Genomic DNA, 20,620 nt, shown 5'->3' on the forward strand with positions numbered 1-20,620 from the left:
CTAAACCCAGCAGGAGAAGAGAAATCATAAAGATCAGAGCAGAAATCAATGAAATAGAAACCAAAAAAACAATAGAACAAATCAACGAAACTAGGAGCTGGTTCTTTGAAAGAATTAATAAGATCGATAAACCCCTGGCCAGACTTATCAAAAAGAAAAGAGAGAGGACCCAAATAAATAAAATCATAAATGAAAGAGGAGAGATCACAACGAACACCAAAGAAATACAGACAATTATAAGAACATACTATGAGCAACTCTACGCCAACAAATTTGACAATCTGGAAGAAATGGATGCATTCCTAGAGACATATAAACTACCACAACTGAACCAGGAAGAAATAGAAAGCCTGAACAGACCCATAACCAGTAAGGAGATTGAAACAGTCATCAAAAATCTCCAAACAAACAAAAGCCCAGGGCCAGATGGCTCTCCGGGGGAATTCTACCAAACATTTAAAGAAGAACTAATTCCTATTCTCCTGAAACTGTTCCAAAAAATAGCAATAGAAGGAAAACTTCCAAACTCATTTTATGAGGCCAGCATCACCTTGATCCCAAAACCAGACAAGGATCCCAACAAAAAAGAGAACTACAGACCAATATCCTTGATGAACACAGATGCAAAAATTCTCGCCAAAATACTAGCCAATAGGATTCAACAGTACGTTAAAAGGATTATTCACCACGACCAAGTGGGATTTATTCCAGGGCTGCAAGGCTGGTTCAACATCCGCAAATCAATCAATGTGATACAACACATTAATAAAAGAAAGAACAAGAACCATATGATACTCTCCATAGATGCTGAAAAAGCATTTGACAAAGTACAGCATCCCTTCCTGATCAAAACTCTTCAAAGTGTAGGGATAGACGGCACATACCTCAATATTATCAAAGCCATCTATGAAAAACCCACTGCAAATATCATTCTCAATGGAGAAAAACTGAAAGCTTTTCCGCTAAGGTCAGGAACACGGCAGGGATGTCCGTTATCACCACTGCTATTCAACATAGTACTAGAAGTCCTAGCCTCAGCAATCAGACCACAAAAGGAAATTAAAGGCATCCAAATCGGCAAAGAAGAAGTCAAACTATCACTCTTTGCAGATGATATGATACTCTATGTGGAAAACCCAAAAGACTCCACTCCAAAACTGCTAGAACTTGTACAGGAATTCAGTAAAGTGTCAGGATATAAAATCAATGCACAGAAATCAGTTGCATTTCTCTACACCAACAACAAGACAGAAGAAAGAGAAATTAAGGAGTCCATCCCATTTACAATTGCACCCAAAACTATAAGATACCTAGGAATAAACCTAACCAAAGAGACTAAGAATCTATACTCAGAAAACTGTAAAGTACTCATGAAAGAAATTGAGGAAGACACAAAGAAATGGAAAAATGTTCCATGCTCCTGGATTGGAAGAATAAATATTGTGAAAATGTCTATGCTACCTAAAGCAATCTACACATTTAATGCAATTCCTATCAAAATACCATCCATTTTTTTCAAAGAAATGGAACAAATAATCCTAAAATTTATATGGAACCAGAAAAGACCTCGAATAGCCAAAGGAATATTGAAAAAGAAAGCCAAAGTTGGTGGCATCACAATTCCGGACTTCAAGCTCTATTACAAAGCTGTCATCATCAAGACAGCATGGTACTGGCACAAAAACAGACACATAGATCAATGGAACAGAATAGAGAGCCCAGAAATGGACCCTCAACTCTATGGTCAACTCATCTTCGACAAAGCAGGAAAGAATGTCCAATGGAACAAAGACAGCCTCTTCAATAAATGGTGTTGGGAAAATTGGACAGCCACATGCAGAAAAATGAAATTGGATCATTTCCTTACACCACACACGAAAATAGACTCAAAATGGATGAAGGATCTCAATGTGAGAAAGGAATCCATCAAAATCCTCGAGGAAAACACAGGCAGCAACCTCTTCGACGTCAGCCGCAGCAACATCTTCCTAGGAACATCACCAAAGGCAAGGGAAGCAAGGGCAAAAATGAACTTTTGGGATTTTATCAAGATCAAAAGCTTTTGCACAGCAAAGGAAACAGTGAACAAAACCAAAATACAACTGACAGAATGGGAGAAGATATTTGCAAATGACATATCAGATAAAGGGCTAGTGTCCAAAATCTATAAAGAACTTAGCAAACTCAACACCCAAAGAACAAATAATCCAATCAAGAAATGGGCAGAGGACATGAACAGACATTTCTGCAAAGAAGACATCCAGATGGCCAACAGACACATGAAAAAGTGCTCCATATCACTCGGCATCAGGGAAATACAAATCAAAACCACCATGAGATATCACCTCACACCAGTCAGAATGGCTAAAATGAACAAGTCAGGAAATGACAGATGCTGGCGAGGATGCGGAGAAAGGGGAACCCTCCTACACTGTTGGTGGGAATGCAAGCTGGTGCAACCACTCTGGAAAACAGCATGGAGGTTCCTCAAAATGTTGAAAATAGAACTACCCTATGACCCAGCAATTGCACTGCTGGGTATTTACCCTAAAGATACAAACATAGTGATCCGAAGGGGCACGTGCACCCGAATGTTTATAGCAGCAATGTCTACAATAGCCAAACTATGGAAAGAACCTAGATGTCCATCTACAGACGAATGGATAAAGAAGATGTGGTATATATACACAATGGAATACTATGCAGCCATCAAAAGAAATGAAATCTTGCCATTTGCGACGACGTGGATGGAACTAGAGGGTATCATGCTTAGCGAAATAAGTCAATCGGAGAAAGACAACTATCATATGATCTCCCTGATATGAGGGAGAGGAGATGCAACATGGGGGGTCAAGGGGGTAGGAGAAGAGTAAATGAAACAAGATGGGATTGGGAGGGAGACAAACCATAAGTGACTCTTAATCTCACAAAACAAACTGAGGGTTGATGGGGGGAGGGGGTTGGGAGAGGGGGTGGGGTTATGGATATCGGGGAGAGTATGTGCTATGGTGAGTGTTGTGAAGTGTGTAAACCTGGCGATTCGCAGACCTGTACCCCTGGGGATAAAAATATATGTTTATAAAGCTGTAAAAAAAAAAAAAAAAAAAAAAAGAAAGAAAGAAAGAAAGAAAGGATGAATCCCCAAGTTTTGTAGCAACATGGACGGGACTGGAAGAGATTATGCTGAGTGAAATAAGTCAAGCAGAGAGAGTCAATTATCATATGGTTTCACTTATTTGTGGAGCATAACAAATAGCATGGAGGACAAGGGGAGATGGAGAGGAGAAGGGAGTTGAGGGAAATTGGAAGGGGAGGTGAACCATGAGAGACTATGGACTCTGAAAAACGATCTGAGAATTTTGAAGGGGTGGGGGGTGGGAGGTTGGGGGCACCAGGTGGTGGGTATTGTAGAGGGCACGGATTGCATGGAGCACTGGGTGTGGTGCAAAAATAATGAATACTGTTATGCTGAAAAAAATAAAAAAAAAATAAAATAAAATAAATACAATGGAATACTAAAAAAAAAAAAAAAAAAAAAAAAATTTAGGATGAAATTCTAGTAGCCAGACACATTTATCTATGTTTATTTGTACTTATTATATAATAATGTATGGGGTGCCCCATAAAACACACACACAGAAAAAGATTTTAAAAAGGAAGAGGCAATCGTGATAAACCACTTAAAAATGTTTCACTTACTGTGATGAAGTCATGCTACCATTATCCATTATTTTGAGGCATAAGGCATGTGTTTGGTGAAGTTGTTAAAGATCGTAAGATGTGAATCCACAGTTCAGCTAATCTTTGTACTGTTTTTTAAAGTTACTCAGTTGTAAACTAAGAAAACACTAGAACAGATCAATGAAACCAGGAGCTGCTTCTTTGAAAAGAACCCACAATCAAGTGGGAAGTATTTCCAGGTTGTTCCACTGTGGCTCAGTATTTGGAAATCAATCAATGTGATATAGCACATCAATAAGAGTAAGGATAAAAATCATATGATCATGTTATTAAATGAGGAAAAAGCATGTGACAAAGTACAACATCCATTCATGATAAAACCCCTCAACAAAGTAGGTTGAGAAGGAACATAACTAACAAAGGCCTTATATAAAAAACCCACAGCTAACATACTCAGTGGGGAAAGACTGAGAGCTTTTCCCCTGAGGTGAGGAACAGGTCAAGGATGTGCATTTTTACCACTGTTATTCAGCAAATACTGGACGTCCTAGCTACAACAGTCAGACAGGAGAAAGAAATTAAAGGCATCCGCATTTGTGAGGAAGAAGTAAAACTTTCACTCTTTGCAGATGACATGATATTATATATAGAAAACCCCAGGGGCCCCTGGGTGGCTCAGTGGGTCAAGCCGCTGCCTTCGGCTCAGGTCATGATCCCGGGTCCTGGGTTTGAGCCCCGCATCGGGCTTTCTGCTCAGCAGGGAGCCTGCTTCCTCCTCTCTCTCTGCCTGCCTCTCTGCCTACTTGTGATTTCTCTCTGTCAAATAAATAAATAAAATCTTTAAAAAAAAAAAAGAAAATCCCAAATACTTCACCAAAAACCTCTGGAACAAATAAATGAATTCAGTAAAGTCATAGGATACAAAATCAATGTGCAGAAATGTTGAATTTCTATATACTAATAATAAAGTGGCAGAAAGAGAAATTAAGAAAACAATCCCACTTACAATAGCACCAAAGATAATAAAATGCCTAGGAGTAAACTTAACTAAGGGGGTGAAAGACCTGTACTCTGAAAACTATAAAACATTGATGAAAGAAATTGAAGATAACAACGAAGAAATGGATTCCTTGCTCAAGAATTTGTGGGTGCCACTGTTAACACTTCATGTTAAGAGGAAGGCCTCTTTTTCGATCAGGATATCATGTATCCTAACATATTACCATATGACATATCAGCCCAAGGAGGAAGCGTTATTCCATATAATAAATATTAGTAACGCTTAATTCAAAGTAAAAGTGGTAATGACCCATTGGATCATTTATTTAATCCACTTTGGAAATCACCGCTGTAGACATTCCCTCTGGGGCACAGGTTTCTGGAAGGTCTCATCTAAAGAGATTCTCTTACAGAGTTACTTTCTCTCTCTCTCTCTTTTTTAAAAAAAATTTTTATTAACATATAATGTATTCTTAGCCCCAGGGGTATAGATCTGGGAATCGCCAGGATTACACACTTCACAGCACTCACCATAGCACATACCCTCCCCAATGTCCATAGCCCCACCACCCTCTCGCTGCCCCCACAACCCTCAGTTTGTTTTGTGAGATTAAGAGTCTCTTATGGTTTGTCTCCCTCCCGATCCCATCTTGTTTCATTTATTTACTTTCTCTCTTCTAACAGTGATTCTCTTTTCTTTCTAAGCTTAGCCTTCCTCTACTCCTAGAAGAAGTTCTAAAACAAGGTAGTGATAAAAGCAACCCTGGTGGACATTAGAGTATATTTTTATATATACTTGAAGTAGTCAGACATGGTAGATGTTACCTGTTTTTATTCCCTTTAGGATGTGAAAATTTATTTAACATTGTATTTATTATATAAAAATCTAATTATAATATACACATATTTTTAAATTTTTATTAATTTCTTTTCAGTGTAATTATGATATATTAATAATGAAGAGCTGTTTCTTCTTTCATTGGTTATATTGAATGTAGTTTAAGAAATTTGAAAACTGGCTTATTTTATAGATTAAGTTTTTTAAAGTGACAGTAGAGGGCACTGTGGTATTTAGTTTTTCAAAGCTTATTTTAAAATTAGAAAGTTGTTGGCTTTTTTTGTGTAATGCAGTGTATCTATTCAACTAATCTATTGAAAAGCTATGAAACTCTGTTCTTTGCTTTTTCACTCCATTGGGACTATAAAAATTTTGTTGAGTACTAGGAAATTTGAGGTACACTATTTTTCTGGGTTCTACATTTGCCTTTGTATAGTGGATGAAAGAAATCTTTTAAAAATAGTAATTCTTGTAAACCTACTCACTAATTTTTTAAAGTTTGGCTGTGTGAGATTTTCTTGATTAAAATCAGTACTATGAGAAAAATAGCTTTCAGTGAATATAAGAATTTAATTAAACTTCTGGAAGATGTTTTTTGTAAGTCCTAGCATCTCTACTTCTATCATATATAATTTTATTTGCCTACAGCCTGTCAGAGATAGCATGCCCAGAGTGACAGATTACTCTCGTATTTCAGCATTCACCGAGGAAGCCAGTAAGTCTTAGTCTGACAGGAAACCTACATATTTATTCCTACATCCTTAACGAGAAAAGAAGAAAAAGGTTATTTGATTACATTTTCTCAGGGAAATTATTTGAAAATTCCATTTATATTTTAAGAATGTAATTAACCTTAATTGGGTTGCATAGATTTTATTTATTTATTTTTTGGGGGGGTTGTATAAATTTCAAAGAAGATAAATCCCAATGATGGAAAACAGTATTTATAATACATTTGCAATGCATTGTAAATTTTTCTCTCTTCTACTTTTACAAAGCATTGCAAAGATAGAAGGGAGAAAAATCTCAACTCCTACTTAGGTCGTTCTATTATAAATTAGCTGAAAACTACTAGGCTTCAATGATTATATTTTTATAACCTTTGCCTCCAAATCAGGAGTTACTCCCCAGAACCTACATGAAAACCTGTGATGTGCTCAAGATCACATAGCAAGATAATGAATGACCTTGTCAGTGACATGTCTTAGTAGTTATTCCCTACATCTGTACCCAACTGACCAGTTGATAGTTCTTCAGATATTAATATTTGTTCTTCAGAGCTACATAAATTCTAGAAGTAGCTTGGCTTTTATTTATTTATTTATTTTTAAAGATTTTTTCCTAAAGTAATCTCTCAACCCAATGTGGGGCTTGAACTCATAACCCAGAGATAGAGTTGCATGCTTTACTGACTGAGTCAGCCAGGTGCCCCTTGATTTTTTTTTTTTTTTTTAAGATTTCATTTATTTGTTTATTTGGCGGAGAGAGCAAGAGAGAGTGAGAGAGAGCACAGGACTGGTAAGGAGGGGCAGAGGGAGAGGGAGAAGCAGACTCCCTGCTGACCAGGGAGTCTAAGGACACTGGGCTCATCCCAGAACCCTGAGATCATGACCTGAGCTAAAGGCAGACGCTTAACCAGCTGAGCCAACCAGGAGCCCCAGGCACCCCATGATTTTTATTTCAAAATGAATGTTTCCTATTATAAATAATCAGTTTTGATGTGTAGTTATTTGGTATCTATTTTCCTGTCGACTGCAATAGTTCATGGGAAGCAAGGAACTTCTAAATTCTTTCTGGCACAGACAGAACAAATAAGCTCCATGAGGGCAGGAATTTTTGTCTGTTTCATTGTCCCAAGTGCCTAATGTCTGGCACATAGTTAGTGTACAGTAAACATTTGAATACAAATTTGTTGAATTTATAAATTATTTAATCCATCATCAATTTAAAATATTTAAAGCTTCTGGAGTTAAATTTGGTTGTAGGGAGACTTTGTTGTTCTTTGGAAAGGGTTTTAGAAGGAGGAAAACAGGTACTCTGCTACCTACCCAGTAGTTTGGTAAAGATGATTTAACACTTGGACAGCGAGGCACCAGTGCAGTGTTGGAGACCATGACGGAAGAGGAGATTATGAGCCAAATGGCTGTTAAAGTAACAAATAAGCACACATGTATATTGTAAAGTAACTCACTAAACATAAAGTTGATCAATTGGAATGCAAAGTGTTTTAAAGAACTGTACTTTTATTAGTTTGAGCTAATTGGAATTAGAATTAGGTTAATAAAGGGGACATGCTTTAAAATAAATAGGTAATGATGTTTTATGAGCCTGTCAAAGTAGAAGCCAAAACAATTAGTTTTAGCTTAAATCATAGTTATGGTGTGTACACATAAAATGTTCTTTTCTTTTTTTTAAGTAATTATTTTCTTCAGTAAATATTTTTGCAGCTTATGTGCTACCGCTTACTGGAATGATCACAAATTACAGCAAAGGGAGATATGAGATTCTGAATTTCATTTATAATATAAACTAGTCGTTCAAGTACTAGAGAAGAAATGAAGGAGAGATCAATATTTGATATGTTAAAAAGTGAAGGTATAGGATAAGAAATTGTGTGGGAGGAGGAAGGCATCCCCAAGGTGGAGACAAGAGGGAATGCAAAGTTTGCTTCCTGTATTCAGCAGTCTTTACTGATAGCTTACTGTGCTGGGTGCTGCTGTGAAAATTGAAAAGGCCAAGTCTTTGCCCTCCTGCGGCTTCCATTGTAGGAAAGGAAGGCCACCTTCAGATAACATAATGCCGATCGTACCAGAACACCTCTCTCCTACTGATTAGGTTGAACATTCTTTTTCTACTGCATTTTTACATTTTTTTTTAATTTTATTTTTATTTATTTGGCAGAGAGACACACCGAGAGAGGGAACACAAGCAATGGGAGTGGGAGAGGGAGAAGCAAGCTTCCCGTCAAGCAGGGAGCCTGATGCGGGGCTCGATCCCAGGACCCTGGGATCATGACCTGAGCTGAAGGCAGACGCCCAACAACTGAGCCACCCAGGTGCCCCGCATTTTTACATTTTTAAAAATAACAGCTGTATTAAGATATGATTCACATACCATGACATTCATTCTTTTGAGGTATACAAGTCAGAGGTTTTTGTTACATTAGCTGAGTCGTGCAGACATCACCAGTATCACAAAGGTTTTAGCAGGGTTCTCTTTGAAGGTCTCTTTTCCAGATCTTTCTCTCAAGCTGACATCTTCTTTTAGTATCACATCCTGCTTGTTAGCCTCCACTAATTACCAGCTGATTGTCCTGTTCTTTCTTTTTTTTTTTTTTAAGATTTTATTTATTTATTTGATAGAGATCACAAGTAGGCAGAGAGGCAGGCACAGAGAGAGAGGGGGAAGCAGGCTCCCTGCTGAGCAGAGAGCCTGACGCAGGGCTCCATCCCAGGACCCTGAGATCACGACCTGAGCCAAAGGCAGGGCTCAACCCACTGAGCCGCCCAGGTGCCCCTGTCCTGTTATTTCTATACAGTACCCTAGGCTATACATTTCTCAACAGTCTGATCCAAATACATTCAGGCAGGGATGGTTTTTTTTTTTTTTTTTTTTTTTTTAAAGATTTTATTTATTCATTTGACAGAGAGAGATCACAAGCAGGCAGAGAGGCAGGTAGAGAGAGAGGAGGAAGCAGGCTTCCCGCTGAGCAGAGAGCCCGATGCGGGGCTCGATCCCAGGACCCTGAGATCACGACCTGAGCCAAAGGCAGAGGCTCAACCCACTGAGCCGCCCAGGTGCCCCTGTCCTGTTATTTCTATACAGTACCCTAGGCTATACATTTCTCAACAGTCTGATCCAAATACATTCAGGCAGGGATGGTTTTTGAGGTCACCCTTTGAGGTTTGCTCTGACGGTGGCTGTTCTCCTCTTAGCTCTTTTCCTTGGTTCTTTCTGCTGATCTAGCTGGTTTATCATATAGCTTGCTGGTCTTCATTATCGGAGGAGTTATTATCGGGGTGCCTGGGCGGCTCAGTCAGTTAGGTGTCTGCCTTCAGTCAGGCCATGATCCCAGGGATCAAGCCCTGGGATCGAGCCCCACATTGGGCTCCCTTCTCAGCGGGAAGCGTGCTTCTCCCTCTCGCTCTGCCAGCTACTCCTCCTGCTTGTGCTCTCTCTCTCTCTCTCTCCCTCTCTCTGTTGCAAATAAATAAATAAAATCTTTTTTAAAAGGGGGCAGAGTTGTTATCTTTGAGAGCACCCTTAAACTTGAATTTGCTCATGCTCTGTTTCAAATGAATTGGGTTCCTTTGGGAAGAGCTTCAGAGCTCTCTTTTCTTAGAGTCTGCCTCCCTTGGGCAAACTCTCCTAGCTACTGTTCTGGGCACAGAGCTGAGCACTAGCTTCTGGCATGCTGCTTCTGGTGTAGAACTTCTGTCCCATGAACAATCTAGGTTGACCACTCTTGGAGCTCCAGTGTTGCCAGCCAGCCTCCTGCGTGGTGGTTAAACTTGTGTTTTATAGCTGGAGGCTGTGGGGAGGAAGGGCACTGCTGTTCTTTGGGCCACCCTCACCAGGAATATAGCCTCCTCTGCTTGGAGTTGGAGGAAATGAGAAATGCTCATCACCTGCCTTTTTTGTGACATATGGGCTAAGCTTTATTAAGAGCTGAGAGGGAGCTCTGTTCTCTTGGCCACACCTACCTGGAGGGGAGTTTGTCAACTTGAGCCCGGGCAAGGTAGGAAATTGGTTATGGCTCTGAGGCTGACAAACTGTACCAATACCAAGTTTTAGTAGATTTTCTTGAATAATGTTTCTTCCTTTGCATATGCCCCTAGGACAGTTTCCAGAGACTTTCAGTGATTTTTTTGTTTGTTTTAAACTTTTAATTTTCATTCTAGTTAGCTAACATTGAGTACTATATTTGTTTCAGGTGTCTGATACAGTGATTCAAGAATTCCATATATCACCTGGTCTTGTCATGCTTATCATAAGTGTCCTCCTTCATCCCCATCACCTATTTCCCCCCATTCCCCCTACTCCACATCCCTCTGGCAACCATTTGTCCTCTATAGTTAAGTCTGTTTCTTGGTTTGCCTCTCTCTCTCTTTTTCCCGCCTTTATTTTGTTTCTTAAATTCCACATAATAGTGAAATCACGTGGTATTTTTCTTTCTCTGACCTATTTCCTTTAGCATTATACTCTCTCGCTTCACTCATGTTGTTGCAAATGGCAAGATTTCATTCTTTTTACTGCTGAGTAACATTCCGTTGTATATTCATACCCCCTCTTCTTTATGCACTCATCAGTCCACGGACACTTGGGCTGCTTTCATAATTTGGCTATTATGATGCTGCTACAAACGTGCGGGTGCATGTATCCCTACAAAGTAGGTTTTTTTTTTTTTATTCCTTGGATAATTACCTAGTAGTGCGATTGGTGGGTCATAGGGTGCTTCTATTTTTCAGTGATTGTTTTTTAAAAATGCTTTTGTGAGCTTTGCTTATTTCACTGGACTTTGGGTCTGTGAAGCACTTTCCCTTCATCTTAGAAGTGGAACTCTCCAAACTACTTAATTCTAAATCTTCCTAAAGTTCAAAGATGTGTTCCCAGGAAGGAAACTATGATTCTGGGTAACTGCAATTTATTAGTTTTTTCTTTTTTGAGTAACAGTTTGGGTCAGACATGAAAACCAGAGCTAGCAAAATCTGAGCATTTCTTTGCACTATCTCAAGTATCATACCGAGTGAGGACTTTTGTACTCACTATATAGGTGAGGAACTAAAGATGTTATTTTCAGGGTTTTTTTTACCTAGTGGTTTTCTGCCTGCAGAAATCTGCAGTGTCTACACGGCTTGTTTACCTGATTGGATTTTGCAGTTCTTTGACTTTTCTGATATGTGGATGTTTCCTTCATGGGATAGTTGATATTTTTTGCATTCCTTCATAGCCTGTCATACAGCTTACAGACATTTAAGGTAATATCCATTCTTAATATATATTTTTTAAAGTTTATTTATGTAATCTTTACACCCAACATGAGGCTTGAACTCATGACTCTGAGATCAAGAGCTGCATGCTTTACTGACTGAGCCAGCCAGGCGCCCTGGTGATACTCATTTTAATTCTGAATTTTTAAATTGGCTTCATCTGTTATTAAATTCATTTTATAGGAAAAGTTTACTGACATCTGATTGTGCATTTCAGTCATATGGGGTTTCAAATACAAAATCCAAATCTTTGTACTTCATCTTCTTCATCTTTCTACTCAGTGAGTTATCTTTTTTTTCTAATTGCAGCCCTTGATCTCTTTGTCAGTATACATAGTTCCATCAACCACTCTCTGCTCCTCTCTGTATTTACTTGTGTTTACTCTTCTTGTGACCCCCGAAAGATGCTCTTCATTTCTCTTAATCTGCTTGCATTCCTGAATCGGAATCCATTGTACGGCAGAATAATCATACTGAATCATTTCAGACGTCAATGGGAAGGGAGCACGTTGGTTTTCCTTGGGGTAACCATCTATTCTAGGTTCAGTGGTGGAAAGGGGAGATGGGATCATCTTGTATGGTATATTTCTATTCTAAGATATCATTTAGACAATTTCTTCAGCAGGAACATAGGTTTGACAGTTTCTTACAGAATGAGGTGGTAGATACAGTTAGACCAATTTACTCCCACTCTGTGGTTTATTAATGTAATAATTTCTTACCTTGGGGTATAACTCTACATAAGTTAAACTGAGAAAGGAATTGATAGCAGTCAGTTTTGTAGTAGTAACAGTATACTGTTGGGAATTCCCTTTTATACAACATTCATTTGTGTGCTGTTGTAATGGCAGGTAACATCTGCCTGTAATAGTGATCTGTCATGAAAATTTACTCCCATGATATCTGGCTGCTTGATGAATTTCATATTACAAATACATATCAAATATGGGATTCAATGGTAGAAGATTCTTGTATATTTCTGTAATACATTTGGAAGGACACACAAGGAACTGGTCATTGGTTGCCCCTAGGGAAGAGAATCCCCTAGTTTGGAGGACTGAGATGGAAATACATACTTTATTCCATTTGAATTTTGTAATGTCATTAAGTGTTACTGAAACAATAGTAAAGCACTAAGAAGTAAGTAAAACAAAAACAAATAGGGAAAATAAATGGATAAGACATTCTGTAGATATAATTTCTGCTAAATATAATCTGGTGGCCCATTAGGGTTTCTTTTTATGATGGTAAGCTCTTTGTGTTAATTACCAAGTTTGATTAGAACTCTCTTCTAGGTGGTAATTATATTCTTATATTTTATCATCATTTTATTCCTTCTGATATCAGATGATTTAGAAGAGTTGCCAGGTTTCTCTTTGATATTGGATCTATTCTTTTTTTTTTTTTTTTAAAGATTTTATTTATTTATTTGACAGAGAGAAATCACAAGCAGGCAGAGAGGCAGGCAGAGAGAGAGGAGGAAGCAGGCTCCCTGCTGAGCAGAAAGCCCGATGCGGGGCTCGAACCCAGGACTTGGGATCATGACCTGAGCCGAAGGCAGCGGCTTAACCCACTGAGCCACCCAGGCGCCCCATTATTGGATCTATTCTTGATTTGGAATGCCAGTTAGTAGAAGTGTTGCTTCAAGAATAAAAAGACCATGATGAGTATTCTTCACTTATGATAACTAAGACAGGATTTTTTGAGGTACTTTGATTTGTATAGATGGTGCAGAATTTACTTGAATCTTTTTCCAAATTCTCATTTCTAAAGTCTAATCGATTAAATTAATTCTTGGTGTTTCATTTAAAAGAATGCAGCTTTAGCAAATCTCTTTACATAAAGAAGAGGGATTATGTTCAAGTTTTAGGTTATTGTCTTATCACTGTATTTTAAACATTTACAGGTTTTCTTTTTTTTTTTTCCTGCCCTGTAGCCGGCCTCAGAAAGTATGTTTGTGTCCATTTCTACCATTGCATCCTCTGCACATCTCTACTCATTTATACATAATTCAGCATCCAGCAGAGGTAAGATTTATAAAATACATAATTTCAAATAGAATATTAGTATGTAAGAGGAAACACATTGATGAACATATTCATACCTTCCAGCTCTTTAACATTTCTGAAAATAAATTGATGATAAATGCTTTGTCTTTGGGAAAAAGTTTCTTTTATATATTATAGTGTCATGTCATATGCTTTAGAGACCTAAAAACTGTTATCTCATAAAACCGTATTATTTCATAAAAATGGTAATTGAATAGCATAGAAATTTAGAACACCAATGATTCTGTGTGAAGAAAAAATGGAATTTTGTGAGTGAAGAACTAAGAAAATCATTGCTTTTTAAATTTTAATCATAGTCTGTATTTCTTAATATTTCTTGTTAAAGTAGAAATGCCAGTATTTTAGTATTATGAAATGAATGTATAAAATAAAATTTTATTCCTGTAATGAGTAGAGCAGATATGTATATATTAAGTATATATGCTGTAGATGAGGATTTTTTAATTAGTACTTTCCTGTATAGGTGAAAACTGTGCATGTATTGGTGTGTATGTATGTTTGTAATTCATGATTAACTGCAGTAATGAAAGAAGGGAGGGAAGGATTTCATTGAGAACCATAAATGATAATCATTATAAAACTACTTGATGCATGGTATAGAATGGGTTTAGATTAACTGAAGTTAAAATTCTTCTAGCATTTGGGAACTCAGGATATAATCTACTGAGTCAGACTTTTGGAGAAGGAATAATTTTTTTCTTAAATTTCTGAAGCCTTTGCCACTTTGAAATCCTTAACAAGGATTTGAAAGGTATCAGTCTGTCTTCTTCCTTTTCCAAATGATGAAACACTTATTCTTTTACTGCAAATTGTCGAATATTCCATTTGTTGGGCAGTGTTTTTGTTTGTTTGTTTGTTTTGTTTTGTTTTCTTTTAGTGTTACAACATGCTTTTGTCAGGATTTGAACAATTGAACAATTTGGTCACTAGCATTATTTTGCTGTATTTAAATTTGCAACGCTCTGCAGCTCAGAGTTGTAAAAAATGATAGTTTATGGACTATAATAGTTTTGGATAAAACTCGACTTTTGGTGGTGAATGTTTTTTCATTTTGCAGTATACGTGTGGCAACATCTTTGTGAATATGTCTCCTCAAGCAAGGGAAACAAAAGCAAAAAAATAGTGTTATAGTGGTTATTATTTTGTGGTTCCAGACATAAGATAGTATTTAAAATATAGGTTTTTAAAAAATTTGTGGCAATTTTAATGTTTTCAAGGGCCTCTACATTGGTAGTAAAGAAGTAAAACTGTCGGGGTGCCTGGGTGGCTCAGTGGGTTAAGCCTCTGCCTTCGGCTCAGGTCATGGTCTCGGGGTCCTGGGATCAAGCCCCACATCGGGCTCTCTGCTCAGCAGGGTGCCTGCTTCCCTTCTTCTCTCTCTGCCTGCCTCTGCCTACTTGTGATTTCTGTCAAATAACTAAATAAAAAAATCTTTAAAAAAAAAAAAAAAGAAGTAAAACTGTCATTATTTGAGGTGACATGGAATTACATAAAACCTTAATGCCTCTACCAAAAACTATAAGAACCAATAATTGAATTCAGTAAAGTTGCATGATACAAAAATAAAATACAGAAATCTGTTGTGTTTTTATACTCTAACAATGAAGTAGCAGAGGAGAGATTAAGAAAACAATCTCAGTTACAGTTACACCATAAAGAGTAAAATACCTAGTAACAAATTTAACCAAAGAAGTGAAAGACCTATAGTGTGAAAACTATAAGACATTGATGAAAGAAATTGATGGTACAAATAGAAAGATATACCATGCTCATGGATTGGAAGATTTAACGTTATTAAAATATGTATATTGCTAAAGGCATTCTACCAATTCAGTGCAATACCTTTTAAAATACCACTAGCATTTTTCACAGAACTAGGGCAATAAGCCCAATATTTGTATGTTACCACCAAAGACCCTGAATAGATAAAGCACTCTTGAGAAAGAAGAGCAAAAATGGAGGTATCACAATCCCACATTTCAAGATATACTTCAAAGCTGTAGTAATCAAAACAGTATTATGGTACTGGCACAGAAGTAGACATATAGATCAATAGAACAGGATAGAGAGCCCAGAAGGAAACCTATACTTATATTAATTAATGTAATTAATTAATTAATTTATAAACAAAGGAGGCAAGAATATACAATGGGGAAAAGAAGGTCTCTTCTATAAATGGTGCTGGGAAAACTGGTCACCTACATTTAGAACAGTGGAATTGGACCACTTGCTTATACTATGCACAGAATAAACCCAAAATGGATTAAAGTCCTAAAAGTGATATCTGAAACCACAGAGCTCCTAAAAGAACAGATAGGCAGTAAGGTCTTGGGCACTGGCCTTAGCAACATCTTTATGAATATGTCTCCTCAAGCAAGGGAAACAAAAGCAAAAAATAGTGTAATAGTGTTGTTAGTACACCAAAATTAAAGACTTCTGTACAGTGAAAGAAACCATCAACAAAATGAAAATGCAATCTATGGAATAGGAGAAGGTATTTGTAAATGATAGATCTTATTGTTGGTTAATAAGGTTAATATGCAAAATATATAAGGAACTTACACAAGTCAACATCAAAAAACAAATAATCCAGTTGAAAATGGTCATAAGACCTGAAAGAAGACATACAGATGACCAACAGACACATGAAAAGACAGTCAATGTCAGTTATCATCAGGAAAATGCAAATCAAAGCCACAATGAAGTATCTCCTCCCCAAGCCTGTCAGAATGACAAGTATCAAGAAGACAAGAAATAGCAAGTGGAGAAAATGGCACCCTTGTGTACTTTTGGTGGGAATGTAAACTGGTATAACCACTATGGAAAATTATGGAGTGTCCTCAAAAAATTAAAAATAGAAATACCATTTGACCATTAATTCTATCAGAGGGTATTTACCCACAGAAAATGGAAACACTAATTTGAAAAGATACATGCACCACTATGTTTATTGCAGCATTATTTACAATAGCCAAGATATGGAACAGCCAAAATGTCCATCGATAGATGAATGGATAAAGAAGAGGTGGTACACACACACACACACACACACACACACACACACAAGTATTACTCAGCCATAAAAAGAATGAGATCTTGTCATTTGTACAACATGGGTGGACCTGGAGAGTGTATTATGCTAAGTGTAATAAGGCAGAGAGAGAAGGACAAATACCATATGATTTCACTTATATGTTGAATCTGAAAAACAAAACAAACGAGCAAATTAAAAAAAAAACGAAAACATACTTATAAATACAGAGAACAAACTGGTGGTTGCCAGAGGAGAAGGTGGTAGGGGGATGGGTGAAACAGCTAAAGGGGGTTAGGAGGTACACATTTCCAGTTGTAAAGTAAATAAGTCATGGGGATAAAAAGTATAGCATTGGGAATATAGTTATTAATATTGTAATAATGTGTGATGACAGGAGGTTACAGACTTAGACTGTGGTGAGCATTGTGTAATAATATAGAATTGTCAAATCATTATGTTCTATACCTGAAACTAATAAAATATGTATGTATGTCAGCTATACATAATAAATATTATGTATAAATATAATATAATAATATTAATAAAATTCAATAACTAAGATTAAATTAATAATAATTTCATTTATTAAATTCAGTAATAAAAATTAGTAAAAGGTAAAAAATGTAGGTGTTTTCATTGATTTGTGGAAGTTTTAATGCTTTCAGATATCTTATTCATTCATTCATTTGTTTTTCCTCTCCTTTGCTTCCTTTCTTTCTTCCTTTTTTTCATGATTAGTTCACAGTGTAGGTGATCCCTCTATAATTGTGTGTGCTACAGATGTCTTTTATACAAGTATCTACAAGTATATCCATACTGTTTTTCCTTGTCATCCAAGGAGCTTTCCAGTTTTAATCTAACTCAATAATACTGGCCTTCCTTGTGCTTAATCTCAGCACACTTTTTTTTTTTAAAATGAGCATTCTAATTTGACCACTCCCCCTAAAAAGTGATTGAAGTCCATTTAGATAGGCTTTAGGAGGAGGCTTTGGGAAAAGATTTGATGGAGTAGATGATAAGGAGGTGATATGATGGAGCATTTCAAAGAGTACTTATATGTATGGAGAAGAGTATTTAAGAATAAAATGTAATGGTTATCTCAAAAGTGTGAAAAATATCTATAAGGAAGAAATGTTCTGTGACACGATGTGGCCTTCATTTGTGAATAGCGTTTATGTAGCCATAGTGATGTAAGCACTATTTATTGACTTAACTAAAAATATGAGAATATGTGATGTTAGGGCGTGATGGAAGAAAGGTAAATCCCTATTTTTCATAAGAGGTTGTGCTTATACAGTGCCTTTAGTTAAGAATAAGGGCTCAGGAGCCAGACTGCTTGAATGTAAAGCCTTAATAGCTCTGTAAACTGTAACCCTTGGCAAGTTAATTAACTTCTCTGTGCTTTAGTTTCATCATTAGGAAAATGGACATGATAAAAGATATACTTCTTTACTGGTTTATTGCGAGCGGTAAATTAATCAGTTTGTCTATCCATCTCTCTATAATGTACTTAGAAAAATGTATATTAGAGTCAGCTATGATGATGATGATAATAAATGGTGGTTTGTAAATAATACTTAAAATTGATAGTAAGACACACATGTTTTATACAAATATGGAGATAACTACTAGAAGAAATAGTTGAGAGAGTTAAAGTGATTGCCTTTGGGAAGTGGTTGTGGGGAGTATACCTGGGAACGTTATAAATCTTTTGACACTGCACTATTTAATTCTATATATATATATGTATGCTGGTAGAAGTTTGGAGCGTGGTTTAAGTGGTATGTGTCATAGTCTCATAGTGACAGTAAGGAGGGAAGAAAATAATAGGACATATTGGAGACTGTCCCAGACCTCTCCTCTTACCTCTCCTCATCCCATTCTCCGTAGGAGCTGCTCCACATTGGTTCCGTTCTCCTCACAGTTCTAGTTCTAGTTCTAGTTCTACATGTTCTTTTTAGTTGCAAATCCCAACAAATCTGACTCTCCTCTTTTGTTTTCCATGTTTTAGGTAGATTAATTTAACTACTCTTGGCATCTCTAGATTTACCTTTTCATATTATTTTAATGAACACTTCAGAAACCTAGGACAAAAGAGATTAATGCAAAAATGTCCCTGAAGGATGTATTTGTGTGTGTTGAATACTGTTAACTACCATAATTTTTGTTTCTGTTATAAACATAAGTAATGTAACTCTAAACTTATTTTGGGTTACTTCGCTAAATTCGTATGAAACATCACCCTTTTGTGTGTTAATATGCTGTGTGTATTAATGTGCCATAATGGTCACATTATTTGCTGTGAGGATATATATAAACAGTGTTACATAAACTGGTAAAGGTAACAGGGGTCTGTATGTAGGTGAACTGCTCAGAGAGGGCTCCTGGCACTTATTACATCAGGCTTAAAATTTCCAGTCGGGCCAGTGGAGACGAGCCAGACAGTGACTGATCACTATAGACTAAAATAACCAAGAAGAGGCAGGCTCAGGCAAAGCAGCACATCAGCTGGGTATACTAGGATAAAGGATAGAATTCTTGTGACAGGAAAGGTGGTTTTTAGTGTTGAAAGCTAGGATGTTGGAAAAAAACACTGATGATAGTTAATGGAATTTACAGGAATGGTCACCAGATTTCTCTGCTCTAAGGTTATTTTATTTTTCCCCTTTCTATAACCTTTATTGTTTGGACATAGCCTGTAAATCCAACCCACATTAAGGTGAGTAGGAGACATTAGGCTCCACCTCCTGGAGTAGGGAGTACTTATGTTTACTACTTGGAATTCTTCTGTAAGGAATTTTATCTCTTCTCTCCTATTTATTTTTTTATTTTGGGTCATAATCCAGGTACTTTGCTATTTACTTTGTTATTCAAATTGTACCATTTTGGTCATTGGGAACTCTTTAAGATTGGCTTCTGTGTCAGTTTGATGGGCCCCATGACTTTTTCTTTTTCAGCACTTCCTTCTTTCCTGGACATAAAGATTTAGGCAATTATCTTCAAGTTGATGTACTACAAAATGTAATTATTACTGAAATAAAATTTGTCAGAATAAATGATTCAGTTTAGTTAAATGCAGATTTCACCTTTCATAATCTTAACTATTATTTACATTAATGTAATCTTCTTATTTGATTAGTAAATCTCTAAACACACCCAAGTGAAATAAAAATGTGTACTTATGTTTAATACTGATAAATCAGAGAAACTGTGGCTCTTTTTATTAAACAGTGATTTGTAATAAAAGTCTTGTGGAAGTTATATATCATGTAATGAATCATGTTCATCATGAGTTTTAAAGGTGTGTTTGTCTAAGTGAAAATCTATGTCTTAATTAATTTTGTAATTAAAGGAAAGCAAGGTGTTGCGGACAGTTCCCCTATTAGCAGCATGCCTCCCCCAGGACAAGTGTAAAGTCAAGATTGGTCGTCGCTTCAGTGAAGAAAGGTAAATTACCTTTTAGGGAAATTGAGAATAAGTCATAGCTACACAGATCTTTAAAAAGTGTTTTCTTTCACCTTATCCATCAGACCCAGAGCATGGTACATTGGAAGAGGTAAAAAAAATTTAAGTTCTGCCTTCTTCTTCAAAATAATACAGGACAAATCAAAACATGAACAAAAACACCCTCAGAAAACACAGGCCAAAATGTAATAAACAGAGGAATTATCTCAATTCTACAAGAATATATGTTGAGCCTAAAAGGCATATATGTACTGTTTATTTCATTTTAGAGGATTTGTATTAGATTTAGTTGTGTTTTTTCTTCTTTCTTTTCTTAAATTAACAATTATATATGATATACATTTATGTAAATGAACACATATTTATCCAATTCTAGCCCATTAAGGCTTTCCTAAGGCATGATGACTAGTACTGTATTTAGTATTCTTGTTATAGGCACATCACATTTAAAAAAATTTTTTTAAAAGATTTTATGTATTTATTTGACAGAAAGAGAGAGCACAAGCAGGGGGAGTGGCAGGCATTTCCAGGAGAAATAGACTCC

General features: G+C 36.6%; 1 protein-coding gene across 1 annotated transcript in view; it reads left to right on the forward strand.

Annotated features, from left to right (window-relative positions):
* Positions 1-20,620, forward strand: part of DTWD2 (DTW domain containing 2) — a 115,323-nt gene that overhangs the window by 13,931 nt on the left and 80,772 nt on the right. The window contains exons 2-3 of the mRNA XM_047731588.1: positions 13,445-13,535; positions 19,964-20,058. Coding sequence (XP_047587544.1) covers positions 13,445-13,535; positions 19,964-20,058 — 186 coding nt within the window. The remainder of the gene's footprint in view (positions 1-13,444; positions 13,536-19,963; positions 20,059-20,620) is intronic.

Source organism: Lutra lutra, chromosome 5, assembly GCF_902655055.1.
Source record: "Lutra lutra chromosome 5, mLutLut1.2, whole genome shotgun sequence".
NCBI lineage: Eukaryota > Metazoa > Chordata > Mammalia > Carnivora > Mustelidae > Lutra > Lutra lutra.